At 40.3% G+C, this 23,338-nt stretch overlaps 2 protein-coding genes and 1 pseudogene across 9 annotated transcripts; all 3 read right to left on the bottom strand.

Annotated features, from left to right (window-relative positions):
• Nucleotides 1–21: 21 nt before the first annotated feature.
• LIPT1 (lipoyltransferase 1) lies at nt 22–22,984 on the bottom strand. Of its 6 annotated transcripts, XM_077915062.1 has the most exons (4): nt 22,881–22,900; nt 22,223–22,340; nt 21,190–21,258; nt 22–1,199 (listed from the first exon to the last, which is right to left on the bottom strand). In XM_077915062.1, the coding sequence occupies exon 4, from the start codon at nt 1,196–1,198 to the stop codon at nt 77–79; it is 1,122 nt and encodes a 373-aa protein (XP_077771188.1). In that variant the 5' UTR covers nt 1,199; nt 21,190–21,258; nt 22,223–22,340; nt 22,881–22,900; the 3' UTR covers nt 22–76. The 6 variants fall into 6 exon arrangements, with proteins under 6 accessions (XP_077771188.1, XP_077771191.1, XP_077771192.1 ...); XM_077915065.1 differs by lacking the exons at nt 21,190–21,258; nt 22,223–22,340; nt 22,881–22,900 and adding exons at nt 5,127–5,220; nt 5,837–5,922; XM_077915066.1 differs by lacking the exons at nt 21,190–21,258; nt 22,223–22,340 and having other exon boundaries at nt 22,881–22,984.
• LOC144324000 (iron-sulfur cluster assembly enzyme ISCU pseudogene) lies at nt 9,487–11,756 on the bottom strand (annotated as a pseudogene).
• Nucleotides 11,975–23,262, bottom strand: C11H2orf15 (chromosome 11 C2orf15 homolog). 3 transcript variants are annotated; one of them, XM_077915073.1, is made up of 3 exons: nt 22,881–23,262; nt 21,190–21,258; nt 11,975–13,544 (listed from the first exon to the last, which is right to left on the bottom strand). In XM_077915073.1, exons 1-3 carry the CDS (start codon nt 23,150–23,152, stop codon nt 13,208–13,210), a joined length of 678 nt encoding a protein of 225 aa, XP_077771199.1. In that variant the 5' UTR covers nt 23,153–23,262; the 3' UTR covers nt 11,975–13,207. The 3 variants fall into 3 exon arrangements, with proteins under 3 accessions (XP_077771199.1, XP_077771201.1, XP_077771200.1); XM_077915075.1 differs by lacking the exon at nt 21,190–21,258 and having other exon boundaries at nt 22,881–22,986; XM_077915074.1 differs by lacking the exons at nt 21,190–21,258; nt 22,881–23,262 and adding an exon at nt 22,223–22,340.
• Between the last annotated feature and the right edge of the window lie 76 nt (nt 23,263–23,338).

Here is a 23,338-nt window from a genome sequence, read left to right on the forward strand (position 1 = left end):
AAGAAAAGAAAAGACATACAATGTATATTAAACATTTTATTATAAAATTTGTTAATATTAAGAAATTTATTTGAAATCACATTATTCCCTTAATTTTTTCACAGAGGATATTCCATTTACTGTGTAGTTCATTATCTCCTGGACATGTTCTAAGTAACAGATTTGTGAGCATAGTAGTTTCAATTGGGCAAAACTTACTGCCAATAAAACTTGAATTTAATTTGTCACATATTTCCAGTGGCAACCAATGATCAGGTGCTTCAATATTACAGGTTTCAATCCTTCCATTCTTTATGTCTATGAATATTTTAATTTCCAAATGTGACTGTTCATCTAATACATTAAATGAAGTGTTTATACTAAACTTTGGAGTTTTGCCATATATCCACTCCCAGGTCTGTAGTTCTTTGGCTTTGTTATTTATTCCAGGAAACAGGGTCTCATCTGTTGGGTTTATTAGGTTAATATGATTATCAATTTGATGATAAGCAGCATACTCTGCAGCAACAGCATTCATGAGTACTTCACAGGTCAGAGTGGGATCTTTTTCCAAAAGATTTTTTACTATGGAAGGTATGCTAGTAGTGGCATTGCTCCTGATTCCTTGGTAAGGGCTTTTCAGCGAAGATGACAAGGAAGTCCTATTGGTACTACATAATAAAGTGCAGTGGTGATAAGCAGTAGTCCGGCCAATCTTGGAAGCTGTTCCTGAGATTTTAAATTGCCCGTCAAGTAAAATGTCACATCTTTTGGTGGCCTGTACATCCAGCTGGGGTTGGACAGCATTCAGAGCCCTCACAACTAATTTTAGATTCTGCATTCTATCATACTTTTTTTTGGTTGTAAAAAAAGTCAAATTGATATTACCCATATCATGGTAGACAGCTCCCCCTCCACTTCTTCTCCGAGCTAGTTTTATACCTTCTTCTCTCATAAGATTCAGGTTGCATTCCTGCCAAGGATTCTGATGCCGACCTATTACAACAGAGGGAGAATTTCTCCACAAGAAAAGAACTGGCTTGCCTTCTAGATTCATATGGTCATGGATCCAGTCTTCTACAGCCAGATTTTGATAAACATCATTGGAAATTGATTGTAAAATGAACCCACTTTTTACTTGGTTTTTAAAGCCAGATGTTGGGACCTTGAGGTTACAAAGTAACTGGAAGCAGTTCTTCATTGAAAACGGGATCAGCATGCTTTGAAAAATGGAAGACAAATAAATTAATTGGGAAAAAGAAAATCAAATTGTATTTTCTAGCTATTGATTCTTGGTTATTTAATCTAAAATTTTTTAAGTATCCAGTTGTTTTTCTTGTCTTTTAGCTTTATCCTTAGTCTTCAGCAACTCTGTAACAGAGTACTCAATGGAAATAAATGAAGACGAACCTCAGATAATTTCAGTTGAAACAGAACAAGGGCACAGATTTTTCAAGCAAAAAATCTCCAAATTCATATTTAATATGTCTCAAAGCCAAATAGATTATCTTGAATTCACAGGTAAAATATGTTCATTGAGAAAAATGAGAAAATACATATAAGTAAAATGAGCAAAAATAAAAGAATCCATAATACTACCTCCTGGAGATAACCACAATTAAAATTTTGTTTACCCATTTTTTTTTTCTGTGCACATGTAACTACACACATCCCTCTCCACCTCCAAATTGGAACCACACTGTCATTTCATTCAATGTTAAATCTATTACATCAGCTTTAATGTGTAATATTCCATTGTCTGATACACTATCGTTTACTACCTAATCAGTCTCTTAGTTTGTAACTTTAGGTTGTTTCTAGTTTTTCAGTATTATCAACAATGTATTCATAAACATCTCTGTGGAAAGCTTTAATTATGCCCTTACTATACGTTAAAAATGATTCCTATTTGACTTTGAAACTTCACTTATTATCAATATAATTCTTTTATTTAGATCAGTATTTAATTAGGATAGACCCCCTGAGGTTAGGGGAAGAGGTAATCAGAGTAGTGGGGTTAAATGGAAAGGCTATGAACAATTTCATTATGCTTGGACACTTTACACATTTTTGTTAGCGGTGCTGATGGCAACAGGCTGAAAATACTAGCTATAATAATCAACTATTTTGATTAGTTATGTTTGTAAAGAAACCATTCTGTTCCAATTCTATTTCTTAGGATGCTCATAATTTTCCTTTAGGTTAAAAGAACTGGGATAAAATGGCTATTAAAGGCCAAAACTGGGATCCCTGGGTGGCGCAGTGGTTTGGCGCCTGCCTTTGGCCCAGGGCGCGATCCTGGAGACCCGGGATTGAATCCCACGTCGGGCTCCTGGTGCATGGAGCCTGCTTCTCCCTCTGCCTGTGTCTCTGCCCCTCTCTCTCTCTCTCTGTGTGACTATCATAAATAAATAAAAAAAAAATTAAAAAAAAAGATAAAAAAAAAAAAAGGCCAAAACTAGGACAGAATCTTTTGTAGTGAAGTAATGTCCAACAAGCACAAATAAAGAGGCTTCATGTTTTCATCACTCTTGATACATTTTGATAAATTACAGTATAGAAAAGCCAATTTATGTTTTCTCTGTCTAGAAAGGTCAGGAGAGGTTTAATAGAGGATACTTATATTGAGTCTTGAAATAATGATGGTGTTACCAAATTGATGGGAGTAGCATATTCCAGAAGACAGTCATCTAATAGGAAAGCCTGTTTTGGAGACTCTCTCCTCAAGGATGGAGTTATACTATTGGTTTTCTAGCTCCACTGAAACCTATGGCTATGCTGTTCTAGGAAGCCTCTGCAGCCTGCCTGGATTTCTTTCTTTATACTCTGTTCTTGGTTCTGTTTGACTGACTTTGATGTAGTTCTTTATTCATTGAACAAATATTTATGGAGTGCCTACTATGCACAAGATAGCCAGGGAATAGATAAGGGGAAGGAGGCAAATTCATATAATTCTAAGACATTTGCACTTTTTCTAAAAGCAGCTGGGATCTACTGAAGAGTTTAAGCAGACAAGAGTTAAGTCAGCCATTATACAGAACTGCCTCTGTGGGCAGTGTTCAGCATGAATTAAAGAAAAGATAGACTAGGGTCAGGGAGACTGGTTAACAGACTAATGCAGTTGTCCAAGCTGGAGACAATGAGGGCCTGAACTAGGGTAGCAGACATTAATGCAAGAGAACTAAGCACATTCAGATCCTGCTAGTAATGGGGCGGGGAGGGCAACACCAGTGAAAGGAGGTCTCTGATAAAGTCCTGGTGCTGGGATCCAATTCAGATAGGGAAGCAGCCTTGACAGCAAATGGGAACCTCTCCCATTGTGGTCCAAGGGAGAAACAATAAGGAATAGGGGTGGTGGGATCCTGATATATGATGTCTGTGGATCTGGAGATTCTCAAAGACCTTGTGATCTATCCTTCCCTAAGGTTAGGGCTCTGACCCATCTGCCTATGCAGAGTATGGCAGGATACAAAGTGATTAAGATCTTACAGTTTTCCCCCCCTCATTTTACTGAGAAATAATTGACATATAACATTGTATTAAAGTACACAACACAATGATCTATGTATATGCTGAAAAATGATTATCACAGTAACTTTAATTAACATCCATCACTTTGGGCTGTCTGGGTGGCTCAGGTCATGATCCCAGGGTTCTGGGATGGAGCCCTGCATCAGGCTCCCTGCTAAGCGGGGAGGCTGCTTCTCTCTCTGCCTCTCCCAGTCTGCCTGCTTGTGCTCTCTCCCTCTCAAATATTTAATTCTTTAAAAAAATAAATCCAAAAACAAACAAAAACCATCCATCACCTCACAGTTACATTTCTTTCCCTTGTGATGAGAATTTTTAAGATCTACTTTCTTAGCAATTTTCAAATATGCAATACAGTATTTTTAATTGCAGTCACTTACAGAACTTAACTATTAATCCTGGCTCTGCCACTTACTAACTGAATAACCTAAGGCAGCTGCTTCAACTGCCTCATTTATAAAATGTTCCTACCTCACAGAATGGTTGAGAGAATTAAATAAGTTAACATTCATAAAGTACTCATGCCTGGCAAACTGAAATGTTCTACATTGTTAACTGTTACAGAGTTCCTATCTTTCCCTCTTTATTCTTCTCATATTTGTCATATGACATGTATTCCCAACAGGAGCTTAAATAGGAAAGTGTACAAATATACCCAACCAAGATACATCAAAGTGCCATTTATCTCGATAAATTAACAATGAAAGATACTGGCTTTGATCAAAAACGCAAATTATTAGACTTCCAGAATTGATGGGAGTTGGTCTATTAGTGCACAAAATATAAATATCTTCATTCATCCAGGCATTGTGTATGCAGTATGAATGTAATACAGCAAAAGTATAAATTCAACAAATCTTGCATCTATTGCATGACAGGCATTATTCTAGGTACTTAGGATTGATTTATCAATAAGGACTATGTGAAAAAGTAAAGCTAGGTAAGAGGGAATTGGAAATTTAAGTGTGAAAGGAACTATGCTGTGATTCTAAATAGGATTGTCAGGCTAGGCTTTATTTAAAAGGTGACATTTGAGTAAAAACCAAGAGAGCTCAGTGAGTTACGCTAAGCACCTACTATGTGCTAGAAATTGTTCTAGACACATAAACAAAAAAGTCCTTGTGAGGATGTAACATTTCAACTGAGCCCTGAAGAATGAAGAATTGCAAAAAGTGCCAATTTATTAATTTTACAAAGAGAACGGCCGGCTATCAACTGCACGTTCACAGCAGCCTGTCCAAACACTGTGGAGGATACTGATAAGCCAGCATCATAAGTTTGCTTGAATAGAGAACCCGAACAAAAGGACTGAGTTGTAGGATTTCAATATCTGATGGGATGAGCCTTGAAGAAACCACCTACTCAACTTCTGGGCTCTGGAAAGATCCTGTTAAAGCCAGGATACCCTCTCTCTCCTGGAGGAGGCTTGGATCCAGGGGCAGGCGCATCTCTCTTTTATTCAATGCTTCAGTACCAGATGAGACCTCCAGCTGAATGACAGTCTTTCCTTAATTGTCAGGATATAGTCCAGCCTTGACGGCCTGGTGAAATGCTGTGTCTTTAAATCAACTCTGCATGTAACTACTCTCACCTTTTATTTTTTATTTTTTTACTCTCACCTTTTAACGACTGATTTTATAGTTCTTCCCCAGAGAACAATCCGCGTTCTAGGGGGGACACTGCTACCACCATTCTGCAATGCCAAGCGTGTTTCTTCAACACAGAAAAGAAAGCAAAAAGAAAATAATAATAACAATCCTACCTATCCTCCTAGGCCCCGCAGCTTAAAAGCACCTAAATTATTCGGCCACAACTCTGACAGTGACTTACCCCGAGTCCCACGACGGCCACGCGCATTTTTTTTTAATTTTTATTTATTTATGATAGTCACACAGAGAGAGAGAGAGGGGCAGAGACACAGGCAGAGGGAGAAGCAGGCTCCATGCACCGGGAGCCCGACGTGGGATTCGATTCCGGGTCTCCAGGTTCGCGCCCTGGGCCAAAGGCAGGCGCCAAACCGCTGCACCACCCAGGGATCCCTCAAGCGCATGTTTTATTTCGCCTTCTCGGCTCCCTGTTGGGAACGCACCAGCTGGCACGCAACACCTGTTAGTCTGCCACCCTCCCGTGTTGGGTGGGGCTAAGCCGTACCCTAACCGTGGAGAGACGCCCGCCCACGTGCGGAGCAAACACGGGCTCGGCGGCCTGAGGCGCAGCGCGCGCGGCGCCCGGCCTCGGGGTCCCAGCTCCCCTCGCCCGTCTCGCAGGGCCGCCCGCCTCAGCGTCCCCCCCACCCCCCGCCCCGAGCCCCACCTCCAGCTTCGCCCACCTGCCGCCTCCAGTCGCGTCCAGGGCCGCGCGCGGGATCCGGCGGGGGAAGGCCGCGCGAGGCCCCAAAGCCTGCGGCTGTGCGCGCGCTCAGCCCCGCCCCGCCCCGCCCCGCCCCGCCCCGCGCCGCCCCGCGCCGCCCCGCCCCGCGCCGCCGCGGCCGGCCGGAAGCACCAGAGGAGGCGGGGCCGTGCCGGGGCGGGGGGGCGGGGCGGCGCTCCGGCCTCGCTCTGCGCAGCCGCGGGCCCGCGCTGGGTCTGGCCCTGCCCGCCGACCTCCCGAGGGCCTTTGGGAGCCGCCCGCCCCGCGCCCAGCCGGAGTGGAGGCGGGGACAGCCCTAGCGCCCTCGGTTCAGACTCAGGTCCCCGCGCGCCAGCCCAGAGCTAGCGGTCACCCGAGGCGGCTGTGTCAGGTTGGACGGGGCAGGCACGGAGCGCGGCTAGCGGGAGGGCGCCCGGAAGCCAGAGCAGCGAGCAGCGAGCAGCCAGGCCAGGCCGGAGCGCCAGCAAGCACCTGCTGAACTGGAGACACGGCGCCAGGTCTTTATGTAGCTCCTCACAGTCCAGAGGGCACCCAAGTCCACTTGGAAGCTGAGAAAACTAGAATCAGTGTTAGAAGACAAATTGCATTTAAAGGAATAAGCTGGTATTCCTCGTAGAGAGATGGTAACTGGCAGGAAGGAGTGGGTCAGAAAATACACACTTAGGCCAATACCCATCTGTGATGTCCTTCATTGGCCCTGGAAAGAAAATCCTTGTGGCTCAGACAAAAGGGGGCAATTCCTCAGGCAAGTCAAAGTTTCAGTTAACTGCTGCGTAATAGACTGCCTCAAATATCAGCGGCTTCAAATGATTTATTTCTAACATTTATACAATGGTTTCGCCTGGGCTTTCTTCAACCAGGGTTGGCTAAGCTGGAGGGTCCAGGATGGTCTTATTCACACCCTTGACAATTGGTGCTTAGGGGCCGCTGGGGCACCTCGGTTTAGGTCTAGCCTTGGAAGAGGCACTGCAGCCACATTCTATTGGCCAAAGCAGCAGCAAAGGCAGGCAAGAGATAAAAGGTGCAATGGGCCCCCACATCTTGATGAGAGGAGCCCAAATAATTTGAATTGAAATTAATTTTGTTTCAGTTTCAGAAATGAAACTTTTCAGTTAGAATAGAAACTGGTGAAATGCTTGGAATAAGAAGCAGCCAGTGTTCACAACTTGGTGATGCTGAGCAGGACTCCAAAGTTACAATTAAAAAGCTACAATAGGGCAGCCTGGGTGGCTCAGCGGTTTAGCGCCGCCTTCAGCCCAAGGCATGATCCTGAAGACCTGGGATCCAGTCCCACCTCGGGCTTCCTGCATGGAGCCTGCTTCTCCCTCTGCCTCTCTCTGTTTCTCGAATAAGTAAAATCTTAAAAAAAAAAAAAAAAAAAAAAAAGGTTACAATAAAGACACAATGGCTCCTCATGTATCATTACTCTTTTGATTGACATCACCTGAGTTCCTTTCTTGTATTATGCAGATGGAATTAATTCTGTATAGGGTTAGCCCCAGTAGGAATTTTCCTAGTTATTAAAAATAGCCACACAAATCTGTTTCCCTTATGTTTATATTCCATCTTCCTAATTTCATTTCTCTGAAATCTGAGATGGTAGTTTCTTCCCTCTCATTTTCTACTGAGGTTTTTAAAAAATATTTTATTTATTTATTCATGAGAGACACACACAGAGAGAGGCAGAGACATAAGCAGAGGGAGAAGCAGGTCCCCTGCAGGGAGCCCGATGCAGGACTCGATCCTGGGACCCCTGGATCACGACCTGAGCCAAAGGCACTCAACCTCTAAACCATCCAGGCGCCCCTACTGAGGTGGTTTTCAAGAATCCCACTCCTTCCTTTCTGCTCTGAGACTTCTGTCCTCTGGTTATTCAACTCTCTCTCTTACTTCACCTTCACCACTGACACTCAGACGTCAACTCTGCCTCATCCTAACAACCATCCAGTGACCTCACTTTTTCCACCTTTCATACCGTCTACTTCCCTCTAAAACATAGCTTCTTTAAGGACTTGCTACACATCCAGTATGTACTTCCTTACTTCCCGCTCATAATCCGCCTACCCCAAAATTCCATTCCACCAGTTGTGCTTTTTGGTGGGCTGGGGACAAAATGGGTCAAGGTGGTCAATGGAATAAACTTCCAGTTTTGTTTTTTTTTTTTTATTTATTTATGATAGTCATAGAGAGAGAGAGAGAGAGAGGCAGAGACACAGGCAGAGGAAGAAGCAGGCTCCATACACCGGGAGCCAACGCAGGATTCAATCCGGGGTCTCTAGGATCGCGCCCTGGGCCCAAGGCAGGTGCCAAACCGCTGCGCCACCCAGGGTTCCCTAAACTTCCAGTTTTAAGACAGTCCTGGGAGGGCGGCCCTGGTGGTGCAGCGGTTTGGCGCCGCCTGCAGCCTGGAGTGTGATCCTGGAGACCCGGGATGGAGTCCCACATTGGGCTCTCTGCGTGGAGCCTGCATCTCCCTCTGCCTTATCTCTGCCTGTGTGTCTATGAATAAGTAAATAAAAGTTTAAAAAAAAAAAAAAGACAGTCCTGGGGACCTAATGTACAGCATGGTATATATACCTAGCAATATTGTATTACATATTTAACTTATTTAAATATATTGAATATTTAATTATATATTTAGAAGGTGCTGAGAGTAGATCTTAAAAGTTCTCATCACAGAAAAAATTTGTAACTGTGTGGTGATGGATGTTAACTTGTGTTATTTTGCAATGTATCCATATATAAAATCATTATGTTGGGCAGCCCGGGTGGCTCAACAGTTTAGCACGGCCTTCAGCCCGGGGCATGATCCTGGAGACCCGGGATCGAGTCCCCCGTCGGGCTCCCTGCATGGAGCCTGCTTCTCCCTCTGCCTGTGTCTCTGCCTCTCTCTCTCTCTCATGAATAAATAAATAAAATCTTTAAAAAAAAATTGTTGTACATCTGAACCTAATACGTCATGTCAATTATATTTCCATTAAAAATAGAAATAAAGAATAAATGAAATTCTTTAAATCATTAAAGTATTCAGAGCTGATGAAGAATGAGATCAGCTACTTATTCTCAAATGGTTGTGGGGAGAGGGGAAGGCCTTTGTTCTAGCAACTTTTCTGTAAATTTGAGATTGTTTCAAAATAAAAGGAAAATAGTAATATGTAATGACACTGTAATGAAGACTGCTAGTGCTCCAGCCGGACAAGTCCCCTTTATCTTAGTCCATGCATCCATTCTCTAGCTCCTGTGAGTGTAGGAGCTGTCGTGCCCAGAGACACCTGAGTGAGTCATGCCACCTCTCTGCTCCTCTAGCCTCCCTCTTTGGCTTGTAGTGGCAACTAAGGCCTGACTGGTATTGGGTATAGTAGCTGTACCCTTTGCCTCAATGTGAATAATAGGACAACTATGCTGTATGATCCTTCCAGAGCACCCTGTGGATCAGGCCGAAAACTTATCTGAGCTCTCATCCTTAGCTGACTCTTCTTATTTCCTTATCTTGCTTCTTTCACTTGCTTACAAGTTTTTCCTAAAGAGCACACTCTCAAAAGTCATGTGCACCTGAATCCCTCTCAGGCAGCTTCTAGGAAGTCCTAATTAAGACAGTCACACATTAGCTTAATAAAATGAAAGCTTTTATTATTAGCATCCATGACAACACCATTGATGTAAAACCAATGCATGTATAATAGGTTTAGATAACTTATTTTATGGATCTGTTGGATTTAAAATCTCCTAACATCCTTATTTCTGTTGAACTGTATACTTTTTTTAATATGGAGAATTTATTAGAAACAGAAAAAAAAAAGAACAGAACTCTGAAAAGTGCTCACTTTAAGATACCACTCATAGAATTCTCCCAAAACATCTAATTGAGTTGTCCTTATTAAGCTTGTTCCATTGCACCTCTTCCAGGAAGCTCTTTGTGGATTTCCCTTCTGAAGTGTGCTGCTAAAACTATGGCTTAGACTGGATTTGGGGATTACAATTTTCTGTTGCCTTAGCAGCAATGGTTCTTAATGAGGATAATTAATGTTTGCATTTTTTTATTGTCTCAATGACTAGAGTGTGCTACCATATTTGACACCTTGCAGTGCAGGAGGCATCATGCACAATCAAAGATCATCCCAAATTCAGTATCCAACATGACTATCAAAAGTCCCGTTTGACATTCATGAAGATGAAAAACAAGGCTGTAAATATCTGAGCCAAGCCCCTGTTAAAAAGGGCAGTGGGTTGATAAGCTTACTATGACATCTCAGATTGCTAAATCCAATGGACCTTTCCATACTTTCAATTAACACTTCCACCTTAACAACTACTGTGGGCAATCTTGACATTACCTTGTATTAGTTTTCTATCATCTTACTAAGAACTCCTTAGTTCCCCTAGCCAGTTCCCCCCATGCTGACCAGCTCCTAAATGTTAAAGAGTTCATCAGGACTTAGCTCACACTATACATTCACCTTGAGCAATCTCACTCATTCCCAAGGCTTCTTGGGAATACACTTCTGCATACAACTTCAAAATTTCTATTTTTAGTTCCATACATAAAACTGTCTACTTGCCTTGGAAACTGGGTTAGGTGCCAAAACTGTACTCATGAGCTCAGTTTTTTTTTTCCCAGGGAACTTCCATGCATAGTCTCTTTAGGAAGAAATCCTTTCTTTTCCTCACTTCTCACTTTCAAACCATCATTCTGTCCTGCTAACCTTCACCTGAACTCTATCCCCTTCTCAAGACCCTGATCGTTACCATCATCTTACTTAGACAACTTTGTCACTGCAAAAGCTATAAATGACATGACCTTAGAGAAACCTTCCTAGTTCCAATTAAAAATTAAGTTTATGTGTTACATCTCCTGTCCCTCTGAACATTTTACTTTTTCTCCATGGCACATCATAATTTGTATCTTTTTTTTTAACATGATCTTACATTCCTTTATTATATATATATATATATATATATATATATATATATATATATATATATAAATGTTTTATGTACAATTAGTTCTATCAAATAATCATACCAAGGCCTTCTACTGGTAATCTTCCTCAAGATAGATTCAGGTGAGATTAGGTATTTGCACACTTTGTGGACTAAATACACTTGAGACTTCGTGATTGATTTCAGTTTTGAGGCCATGCACACAATTCAAAATATACACAAACTGGATTAAGGCGATAAAGTGGGCTGAAAGAAAGCACAGGACTTGGATCGAATAAACTGTGTATTTTGCTTGCATTGGAGCCACCATGTGACCAGCAAATGCTTTGTGTGTCTCAGAGCTGTTTTACTGTAGTGTGAGGGGCTTCTGAACGCCTACAGTGATCGTGTGGTGGGTGGACAGACACTGCTGGACACTTCATTGAGGGCTCATTTCTTCTCTGCCTCTTCTATCTTAGGTTCTTGTTTCAGTTTGTAATCAGCGAGGGCAGCCTTGATTGCATCTTCGGCCAGCATAGGGCAGTGCAGTTTCTCACAGAGGGAGGGCAGAGCTCCTTGGCGATGTCGGTGTTCTTGATGGTCAAGGCTTCCTCCACCGTCTTGCCTTTTACCCAGTCAGTGGCTAAGGAGCTGGAGGCAATTTCAGACCCACAGCCAAATGTTTTAAACCTGGCATCCACAATCTTCTCCTTTTCATCCACTTGAATCTGCAATTTCATTAGTCACCACATGCTGGAGCCCCCACCAATCCAGTTCCAACATTTTTTGATGTCTTGTCCAGGGACCCCCATGTTTCTAGGATTTTCATAATGATCAACAACCTTCTTGTGATAGAGCCGAGCCGGAGCCGACAGTTCTCGGGCAGGCAGGTGTGGGCTCCGGAGCAGCAAGGCCGACGCTGCCGGCCTCAGACCACCAGCTCCAGCTGACACCATCTTCCGGGCTTGCGCCTGTGCAGGCCAAGTGCAAGACCCATAATTTGTATCTTATATAATTCTTCTCTACTGTCTGATGTTCTATCTTCCCTGGTAGACAGACAGTAAGCACTATGATGGCAGTGGCTATTTTATTCACCACTGTATCCCCAGCAACAAGCACAGTGCCAGGTTAGGTGAACAAATGAAACATTTGAGGTTTTTTCTCTCACAAAGAATTATGTTCTGTAAATGATAAAAACCATCCTCTTATTGGCTTATGTCCCATTCCACAATTTTATTTAGCTCTAAGCTCAATATTCCCTACAGATATATTTATATTTTTCTTATTTATAAAATATTGCTTCTCTTAAAAGAAGATGCATTTTCCTCCGTTTTTATGAATATTTTGCAAACTACTCACAATTGGGCATTAGAGATAACCAATATTAAAGTACAAGAAAATGTTCAAAACATAAATATAATTACAGGTTACTATAGGTCCAGACACAAAATGGTTTTAATTTTATCTCACAATCCTGGGCCAAAATACTGCTGTCTCCAATGGTAAGACTGGCAAACTAATATATATAAAACAATAACTTTTTTTAATATTAGGCTGTTTTCTTATATTAAATATTGGTAGTATAAAATGGTAGTATCTAGGGCAGCCCTGGTGGCACAGCGGTTTGGCGCCACCTGCAGCCTGGGGTGTGATCCTGGGGACCCGGGATAGAGTCCCATGTCGGGCTCCCTGCATGGAGCCTGCTTCTCCCTCTGCCTGTGTCTCTGCCTCTCAGTATCTCTCTGAATAAAATAAATAAATCTTTAAAAAAAAATAAAAAATAAAATAAAATGGTAGTATTTATAAGATAAACTACTATATTTGGAAATAACTATTTAGTAATCCTGAAATAGATTCAATGTGGAGGGAAAACAGTTTTAAAAGGATGATTTAAAATATGAAATGCTTTTCCAGGTATGTAATTTACTGGCCTTTTGCAGAGTTTACCTGAAGTGATCTTTTACAGAACAGAAATGCAAAAATGCTGGAAGAAAAAGTACCCTAAAGCAGAATCCCAAATTGGAAATATTACAAAATCAGTACATCACACATAGTGTGAAATACAGATGTCAAATTGTTTGGGCACTGTTTTTTTGATCACTTGTTAAAGAAATACATGATTAAAATATTTTGGTACCATTTAAATACTGTTCTTCAAAAATTCTAATTTTTGTGACAAGGATAGAATACCAGAGAATTTTGCTTTGAATTTTGGAAAGCTTTTCCCCCAAAACAACATTTTTGAGTATGTATTTAAAAAGTCCAGTCTAAGGTGATTCATAAATAGTGAAAAATATGCAATTGTCTTTCTTCATGTTGTTAGGTTTTCCTAATAAGGTTAAGTTGTCATTCAACATGTTCTCTTAGTCAAAAGCAAATTCTCATTTCTTTGGCAGTAGGTACAAATATTTCATTCCACATCTGTCATTTCTATTCCATCACTTTCTTTAACATATACCACAGAACCCAAGGTTTTCTCTGAAAGACATCCTGAAATCTCTTTGTTTCTTGTAAAGTTTTCTTGGTTTGTGTCTTCTAATCTTATTTTCTTGGTGTTTTGAAATAACACTGGTTCCAACTTGCTTTTCTCAGTCCGTCGCATCAAATGATCATCCACTTTTGAATCCATACACATAGCAGATACCTGAGTAGCAGGTTTACCAAGGGAAAATCCCATTGGGATGGTTGAATAAATATAGTTTGCAGGTACCTTTGTAAGTAGCAGAAACGTTTCTTCAACTTGATTGCTTGGAAAAGAAATGATAACAAGTGAATACAGTGGGAATTTCAACTAACCTCATGGCAGTGCTTGTTTTCATGAAATATCATGGTGGTGATGCCAAAAACAAAAGTAAAATTGCCTTCCACCTCTCAATGTTTACATTTCCTTTGTGGGAGGGTGTGCAGGTTCTGCAGATTCTCTGAAAGTCGTTTTAAAAAGGAATTTACCAGATTTTATGCTTTATCACCTTTCAGAAAATAACAGAACTTCTCTAATCTGTTATATCATTTTTGCTATCAAAAACTTTTAACAAATTATTAATGGATTAAAGAAATAATTATTGAAGGCCAAACACTCTGCTGGGTGTTTGCCAAAAATAAAAGATGCCCAAACAATTGTAAACATTTGCCCACCTACTAACACACCATCAAAATATACAAAGCAGATAGGGAATTGAAGAGAGAAATAGGCAGTTAGTTCTATAATGATAGTTGGAGACTTCAATACTCCACTTTCAATAATGGATAGAACTAGATAAAAGATAAGGAAAGAGAGGACTTAACAGATTAAACCAAACAGATTTAACAAACATTTATAAGAACACTCTACTCAACAATAGCATACACATTCTCCTGTGCACTTGGGATATTTTCCAGGACAGACTATATGTTAGGACACAAATTAAGTCTCAATTTCTTTTATAGATTTTTTTTTGAGACACACACCCGTGCACACACACACAGAATGTGCAAGGGGAGGGGCAGGAGGAGAGGGAGAGAGAGAGTCCTCAAGCAGACTCCCCACTGAGTGTGGAGCCCTCTGTGGGGCTTGATCCCAGGACCCTGAGATCATGCCCTAAGCTGAAATCAAGAGCCAGCTGCTTAATCAACTGAGCCACCCAGGCACCCCAAGTCTCAACTGATTTTAAAAGATAGATATCATACAAGGTATCCTCTCTGACTGCAACAGATTGAAGGTAGAAATCACTAACAGAAGTAAAACATGAAAATTTACACATCTGTAGAAATTAGCACACTCTTTAACAACCACTGGACCAGAAGAAATCACAAGGGGAATTAGAAAATACTTAGGGATGAATTTGAACAAAATTACAACATATCAAAACTTATTGGATGCAGCTAAATCGATGCTAAAGGGGGTAATTCATAGCTTATAAACACATTAAAAAAAACAAGACAGATCTTAAAACATCAACCTAACTTTGTAACTTAAGGAACTAGAAAAAGAATAAAAAACTATACTCATAGCAAAAGGAAGGGAATAATAAAGATTAGAGCAGATGAATAAAAAACAGGAAAACAACAAAACACAATGAAACCAAAGGTGGTTCTTTAAAAGATCAACAAAATTGGCAAAACTTTAACTAGATGGACTAGGGAAAAAAGAGAGAAGATTAAAATTATTAAAATTAGAAATGAAAAGTGGGGCATTACTACTGATTCTACAGAAATAAAAAGAATTATAAGAGAGTGTTCTGAAAAGTTGTATGCCAACAAATTGAATATTCTAGCTGAAATGGACAAATTCCTAGAAACAAAACCTACCAAGACTGTGATGAAGAAACAGAAAATCTGAAAAGACCTACGACTACTAAGGAGATTGAATCGGTAACCAAAAAACTCTTGGCAAAGAAAAGCCCAGGACCAGATGGCATCACTGGCGAATTCTACCAGACATTTAAAGAATTAATACCAAGATTTTTCAAACTTTTCCAAACATTGAAGAGGAGGGAATACTTTCTAACTCATTCTGTGTTACCCTGATATAAAAGCCAGGCAAGGCACTACAAAAAAACAAACCTAGAGACCAACATTCCTAGTGTGCATTAATACAAAAAGTCTCAACAAAATACTAACAAACCCTGACCAAGTGGGTTTATTCCTACAATGCAAGAAAGGCTCAATATATGAAAACTGATCAACATATCACATTACAGAATGAAGAAAAGAATCACACAATCATTTCAATTGCAGAAAAATATTTGATAAAAATTCAACAAACTTTCATGATAAAACCAACAAACCAGAAAAAGAAGGAAAATACCTCAACATAATACATGCCATAATATGAAAAACCCACAGCAAATAGCATACTCAATAGTGAAAGCTTTCCCTTTAAAATCAGGAATAAGGCAAGAATGCCCACTTTCACCACTTCTATATAATATAGTACTAGAAGTTCTAGCCAGAGCAAAACGAAATAAAAGGCACACAAATTGGAAAAGAAGTAAAATTACTTCTATTCACAGATGATATGATTTTATATGATAGAAAACTCTGAAGACTCCACAAAAAAACTGTTGGAGCTAATAAATGAATTTGGCAAAGTTGTAGGATGCAGTCAGCACACAAAAGTCAGCGGCATTTCTAGCCAAGAATGCTTTATCCAGCAAGGCTGTCATTCAGAATAGAGGATAAAGAGTTTCCAAGACAAAAACAAAACAAACAACTAAGGGAATTTGTGAACACTAAACCAGCTCTGCAAGAAATATTAAAGAGGACCCTTTGAGCAGAGAGAGAGACCAAAAGTAACAAAGACCAAAAGGAACAGAGGCAATTGGCAGGAATAGAAACTTTACAGGTAACACCATGACACTAAATTCATATCTTTCAATAATCACTCTGAATACTAATGAACTGCTCCAATCAAAAGACATAAACATCAGAATGAGTAAAAGAACAAGACCCATTGACATGCTGACCCCAGAAGATTCATTTTAGACCCAAAGACACCTCCAGTTGGAAAGTGAGGGGATAGAGAACCATTTATTACGCTACTGAACATCAAAAGAAAGCTGGAGTGGCCAGCCATCAGACAAACTAGATTTTAAACCAAAGACTGTAATAAGACATGAAGAGGGACACAAAGAGATCTAACAATTGTAAATATGTAGGCCACAAACTAGGGAGCAACCAAATGTATAAATCAGTCACAAAATTAAACACATTGATAATAATACATAGTAGTAGGGGACTTTAACACCCCACTTAACAGCAATGGACAGATCATCTGAGGACATCAATAAGGAACAAAGGCTTTTAATGACACTGGACCAGATGGACTTAACAGATATACCCAGAACATTTCATCCTAAAGCAGCAGAATACATACTCATTTTGAGTGCACACAGAACTTTCTCCAGAACAAATCATATACTGGGTCACAAATCAGGGCTCAAACAGTACAAAAAGACTGAGCTTATACCATGCATATTTTCAGACCACAAATGCTCAATATCACTCGGTTATCAGGGAAATACACATCAAAACCATAATGAGATATCACCTCACACCAGTCAGAATGCTAAAACGAACAATTCAGGAAACAATATATGTTGGTGAGAATGTGGAGAAAGGGGAACCCTTGTGCACTGTTGGTAGGAATGCAAACTGGAACAGCCAATCTGGGAACAGTGTGGAGGTTCCTCAAAAAGTTTAAAATAGAACTACCCTACAACCCAGCACTTGCATTACTAGGTTTTATCCAAAGGATAAAAAAATAGTAATTGTTAAATTTCTGTATGTTTAAAACTGTGTCAAAATGCAAAGTTGAAAAAAAGTTAAAAATAATATACAATTAATCCTTGAACAACACAGGTTTGAACTGCATGCAAATTTTTTTTCAATAAATATGGCATAGTAATGTAAATGTATTTCTTATGATTTTCTTAATAAACTTTTCTCTTACTTATAAGAATACAGGAGAGAATATATATATATAACAAACAAAATATGAGTTTTTTTGTATTATTGGCAAGGCTTCCAGTCAGCAGTAGGCTATTAGTAATTCAGTTTTTGGGGAATTGATAGATATATGCAGATTTTTGACTGCATGGGCAGGGAGTTGGTGCCCCTAGCCTCTGCACTGTTGAAGGTTCAACAATAGTAACAAAACTCTGCAAAGCAAAGTACTGAATTTGTAATCAATAGTGGTAAAATAATGGTAACATACAGAGTTCTCAACTAGCAAGTTAAATTTCAGTTTAATAGAGGAACCAAATACAATAGGGTAGATTTGGCCCTTTGAGTCTCACCTTGTCTGGAATATTGAGGACATGAAGGGAGAACAAGTGTATTTAGAGCCTTTTGGGCCTAGCATTTGGGTTGCCATTCAAGAAGAAATCTTGAATGCATAAGGAAGAATAAAGTTCCATTAGAAATTAATTAAATATGGACATACACAACAGACAAGACTTGCCTTACCATTAAGATATGCTACAAAGTCAAAGTAAAAACAAAAAACAATAAACAATAGTTTAGCACAGGTGCAGGAATAAATAAAGGACCAAGATAACATGACAGAGTTCTAATATGGACCTAGTTATGTGCCAGAAGTTTACTTATGGTAAAAGCACCATACAACAAAAGGGATAGAACAGATGAACTTAAGTAGGATAGTACTGTGAATGCTGGCTCATGATGTGGATGAAAATAAAGCAGGATCCCTATCTTACACACAAAAGTGGGCTCCAAATGCAGTAAAGACCCAAATGTGAGTCACAGAACTATAAATGCAATTTTTAAAATGTAGGACAATATATTTGTCAACTTGGGTGGAAAAAGATTTCTTGAAGAAAACAGATGGACCAGAGTACCCACAATTAAGAAATTTACTGAATAAAGAAACTATAAACAAAGTTAAAATGATGGAGAATGGAGGATGTGCGATACAAAGTGGACAAGGGATTTACAATAGAATATAAAAATAACTACAAATCAACAAGAAAAAAGGAAATCCAATAGAAAAATGGCCAAGGATATAAAAATATAATTCACAGATTGGAGAATCTCAAATAGATAGTGAGTACATAAAGAGATGTTCAAACTTACTAAGAATCACAGAAATGCAAGTTTACTACCATCAGAATGGTACACTAGAAAGGTGGAAACATGGAAAATGAAGGAGAATAGAGGGTGATGGGAAATCTTGTGCACTGCTGGTGGAATAATTCTTAGCTCCTATTTCATATTCCATATCCCATCCTCCAATGAATTCTGCTTCTGTTTCCATTCTTGCCCAACCCTTCCCATTGCATGTTCTTCAAACTGTATCTGGCATGAGCCTTTTAAACATAAGTCAGATCTCATCAATCCTCTGCTCACCACTCTGCTCTAGGTACTTTCCATGTCAGAGTGAAAGTTAAATTCTCTATATATTGAGTCTCCAATGGTAGGCAGAATAAGGGTATCCAAAGATGTCCACATCGTAATTCCCAGAATCTGTGAATATGTTACATGGCAGGGGAAATCAAGGATGCAGATGAGTAATGGTTGCCAGTCAACTGATTTTGAGGTGGGAAGATTATCCTGGACTCATCACTGATTATCAGTGTAATCACAAAGGTCTTCATAAGTGAAAGAGAGAATGATGCAGTGTGGGAAGGACCTGACTGGCCATTGCTGGCTCTGAAGATAGGACACCATGAGCCAAACAAAGCAGGCATCCTGCAGAAGCTGGAAAAACAAGAAAATGGGTTCTTCCTGAGAGCCTTCAGAAGGAATACACCCCAGCTGACATCCTGATTTTACTCCAGTGAGATCCATCTTGGACTTTTAACCTCTTAGAACTATAAGATATTAAATTTATGTTGCATAAAGCCACCAAGTTTCTGGTAAATTGTTACAGCAGCAATAGGAGACTAATACAACAGCTAACATTGTGTCATCTAAGCTCCTATCTCTCTCACTCATTCTACCCCATGACCTCATTGCTGTTCCTAAGCATATGCTATGCCAACCCCTCTTCTGCTTTAGGGCTCATGCATTTACAGTTCCCTCAGCCTGAAGCAATTTTTAAATTACAAGTCACTAGGGATCCCTGGGTGGCGCAGCGGTTTGGCGCCTGCCTTTGGCCCAGGGTGCGATCCTGGAGACCCGGGATCGAATCCCACGTCGGGCTCCCGGTGCATGGAGCCCTCTTCTCCCTCTGCCTATGTCTCTGCCTCTCTCTCTGTGTGTGACTATCATAAATAAATTTTAAAAAAATTAAAAAAAATAAATTACAAGTCACTATTAAAAAACAGACAAAACACATGGTTTTTAGGTAATGGGCAAAAGGCAGTGAAGGAGAATGGAAATAAACAAGGTGAGCCCTATAAGCACTGCCTGGAAATTTTAGGCTGCCACATGAGGATGGGGAACTCAAAATATGTCTGGTTATTTCAGTGAGTGGAGAAGACAGGAGTTCAGAGCCTGCAGAAGCCAAGTCACTAGAACTTGTAGAGAGAGGTTCAGTAAGGGAAAGAGCTCCAGAGATCTGCAGAGGATTCCCCACAATTCTTTGGCTGAATACTAATCAGAAAACACATGCTTAAGGAAAACTACTGAGGCCTGGGAAAGAACCCACCAAAGAGGAAAAGGCCAAATAGTTTGTAGAGCTTCCACAGAGCCAAGAATAGAGTTCCCACAGCCCGAGTATAAAGAACTCCAACACAGGACACTAAACAGAGTCTCCAGAAAGGTACTGGCCTCAGAAAAGGGCCAGATTAGCCCTAAAGAGTATTTTGGACCCAATAAAGCTTAAAAGCAAGGTTCTAAAGTAGCGCTGTCCAACAGAACTTTCCTCAATGATAAAAATATTCTCTATTGTCCACTATATTAGCCACTAGCCACATATGGCTTAAGATTTTGAAATGTACATAGCGCACATGAACTAAATTTTGTTTTATCTAATTTTATTAATATAAATTTAAAAATGCCACATGTAGTTAATGGTTATTACTTTTGAAAGGGCAGCTCTAAAGGATACAACTGTTTCCAAGTAACATTGCTATACCTCAAAACAAAGCCTAAATATATTTAAAGAAAACAAAAACCTCCAGCACCCAACAATATAAAATCTGCAATGTCTGGCAGCCAATAAAATTAACCAGGCATGAAAACAAGAAGAAAAATATGACCCAAAAGCAGAAGGAAAAGAAAATTAGTTAATAGAAACAAACCCAGAAATGACACAGGTGATATAATTAGCAAACAAGGACTTTAATAGCTATTTTAAATATCTTACAGATTTTCAAGAAGGTAGAGCAAAGCATGAGCATGATGAGATTAGAAATGGAAGATATTAAAGAGATTTAAACTTCCAGAGATGAAAAAACAATCCTGACATTAAAAAAAAAAAAAAATACTGGAGATGGGATTAGCGCCGCCAAAGGAAAGAAGAGTGAATTTGAAGATGTATCAAAAGATATATTAAAATGAACAGAGTACCAATTAGCTGTGGAACAACATCAAGCAACTTAACATATGTTCAATTGGGGCCCCAATTTTTTTCTTAGGGAACAAAGGAGGTATAGGAAAAAAGAAGATGAAATAGGGGCTTTCGGGCAGCCTGGGTGGCTCAGTAGTTTAGCACCGCCTTCAGCCCAGGGCCTGATCCTGGAGACCCGGGATCAAGTCCCACGTTGGGCTCCCTGCATGGGGCCTGCTTCTCCCTCTGCCTGTGTCTCTGCCTCTTTCTCTGTGTCTCTCATGAATAAATCAATAAGATCTTAAAAAAAAAAATTGGGGCTTTCATAGTGAAGCTTGTAAAATGAAGGGGAACTAAGGGAATAGAAAACACACACCTTAGAATTACACAGCAGTGTCTGTCACAGGGAAGAGAGCACAGGTACTATAAAAGGATTAGTTGGGGCAGGAGGGAGCACTTACCACTCTTTGGATTTCCATAGAGGGAAGAAAATGTTCAATTTCTTGGGTTGGGGGATGAAGTCAACAGTCCTTGATAGGGAAAGAAAGGAAAATCTTCATGCCCTGGTTTGACCTTAAAATGTCCTTTTCCTTACAGGGTTTGCAAATAGTCTTCAGTAACATCTAGAGGTGCACGTAAATGCTTAAGCTTTTCTTATTTTTTCCCTAGGGGAAGTAATTTCCTACTTTCCATATTAGTAATCTCCTTCTTTCTCCTGAATCTTTAACTCTGAGAGTTTTGAGGTTCATACATCTTTTATTCACAATCTTAGTATCTGGAGACGAAATGAGATTACATAATGTTCTTCCTAAAATAATTTTTTAGGATGGTCTTTGAGAGTTCATGCTTCATTTTTTTTAATGAAAAATTTTTTAAAAAAATATCTTATTTATTTGAGAGAGCAAGAGAGGATGGGATGGGGGAGGGCAGAAGGAGAGGGAGAAGCAGGCTCCTCCTGAGCAGGATCCCAGGACCCTGAGATCATGACCTGAGCAAAAGGCAAATGCTTAACCAACTGAGCCACCCAGGTGCCCCTAATTTCAAAATTTTTAAAACTTTAAATTAAAAACACAGACAACATGGGGCTTAAACTCACGACCCCAAAAGCAAGTCACATGCTCTACTAGCCAGGCACTCCAGTTCATGTTTCTTTGTAACTTATTTTATCAGGCATAATTATATTTCAGAGGAAATATAGTTATGGCATCTCTCACTTCAGAGGAAATATAATTATGGCACCTCTGACTTCCTTGTTTAAAAGAACACAGACACTCAGATTATTTAGTGACTAGCTATACTTAGCTGAAAGTATATAATAGCTGAAAATAAATGCTACAAACTAGAAGATGTAACAACATAAATAATGAAGAAATCGGAGATGGGGAAAAATAACGGCACTCATAATTAAACGTACTTTTACGAAGAAATTTGTTCTAACGTGTATTTATGACTGCCAATAACATACTGTGGAGGGAGAGAGAAATGAGTACTCACCTGGCAAAAACAGGAATTGCTAATCTCTTCAAATGTGAAATTACTTCTGAAATACAGAGGTGCAAACTTTATCAAGATCATCAGAGAACAGCTATAAAAATCTAGTTAACTATTTCACCTGTAGGAAAAGATACGGCGATAAAGCCATTAGAATTTAGAAGCCTTTGGGTTAGGACAGATTAATATTAAGAAATGTTAAAAATAGGATTTCTTTTCAAGCCGGGCTCCCAAAATTTGGCAGAGGAATGCAATCCTCATTCTTTTTCACTAAAAAGCTCATTCCTCTACTTTTAGGTAAGGCGATGGATTTTAACATAGTTGGATGGCCGATAATGTTACACTTGGTTAAATTAAAAGAGTGTTCCAAAACTGAAGGCTCCTGCTCGGGAGAAGACAAATGCAGATGGTGTTAAACAGGCAAACGATCGATACAATATTAAATATCAAGTGAGATAGTATACCCTTTCCCCTTTTGTTAACCATCACCAGTTTTTCTGGAAAGAGGTCTTTGGGGGAACTGGCACGTGGAGAAGAACACCGGTCAGGGATCTGCGCCTTTTCATTACGAGTTGTGCCACCTCCCGATTCAGCCATGGCTGACTGGTGCAGGGCTGACCGGGTCGTGGGTCTGCTGGCTCCCCCGGCTGCAGGCGCTTACCCGGACAGAACTGCTCTCTCCGGAGAGGCTGCAGCAGCAGGACCCGACCTAGGAGACTCCCCGAAAACCGGCTCCTGGTTACGGCAGGAGAGCTCAGCAACCTTCCAGCGCCCTAAAGGGAGTAACGAGTTCACTGAACGTGGGTCCAGAACGACACCGTATCCCGAGGGGGGAAAAAAATGCCACAAAACTGCAACAGCAAAGCAACAGGTGTTCCAAGAGCGGAGGGAAGAAGGCAGGCGGAGATACAGCCCTGCGCATGCGCGTTCCATCCAGGTGCGGCAGCCACAGGCAGGGAGTAAGAATTAAGCTGTGGAGAAGCGGCCAGCGGCTGGTTACTAGGAGACGGGACGCTCGGGTGGGACGTCTAGGCCCTGCGTGGTCGTACGCCTGCGCGGCGCGGATGGACCAGGAAGAGGCGTCTGCTCCGCGCCCTGTACGGTGGGCAGGTGGACATA

The sequence above is a fragment of the Canis aureus genome, chromosome 11 (assembly GCF_053574225.1).
Source record: "Canis aureus isolate CA01 chromosome 11, VMU_Caureus_v.1.0, whole genome shotgun sequence".
Classification (NCBI taxonomy): Eukaryota; Metazoa; Chordata; class Mammalia; order Carnivora; family Canidae; genus Canis; species Canis aureus.

Excerpts from the sequence above, each read along its gene's own strand:
- C11H2orf15 (XM_077915073.1), bottom strand. The coding sequence starts at position 23,152 with ATGGAACGCGCATGCGCAGGGCTGTATCTCCGCCTGCCTTCTTCCCTC. Across the intron at positions 21,259-22,880 it reads GAGAGAGCAGTTCTGTCCGG|GACTGTTGACTTCATCCCCC; the intron begins GTAAGCGCCTGC and ends TTCCCTATCAAG. Across the intron at positions 13,545-21,189 it reads CTATGGAAATCCAAAGAGTG|CAATCAAGTTGAAGAAACGT; the intron begins GTAAGTGCTCCC and ends TTCTTTTCCAAG.
- LIPT1 (XM_077915066.1), bottom strand. The coding sequence starts at position 1,198 with ATGCTGATCCCGTTTTCAATGAAGAACTGCTTCCAGTTACTTTGTAAC.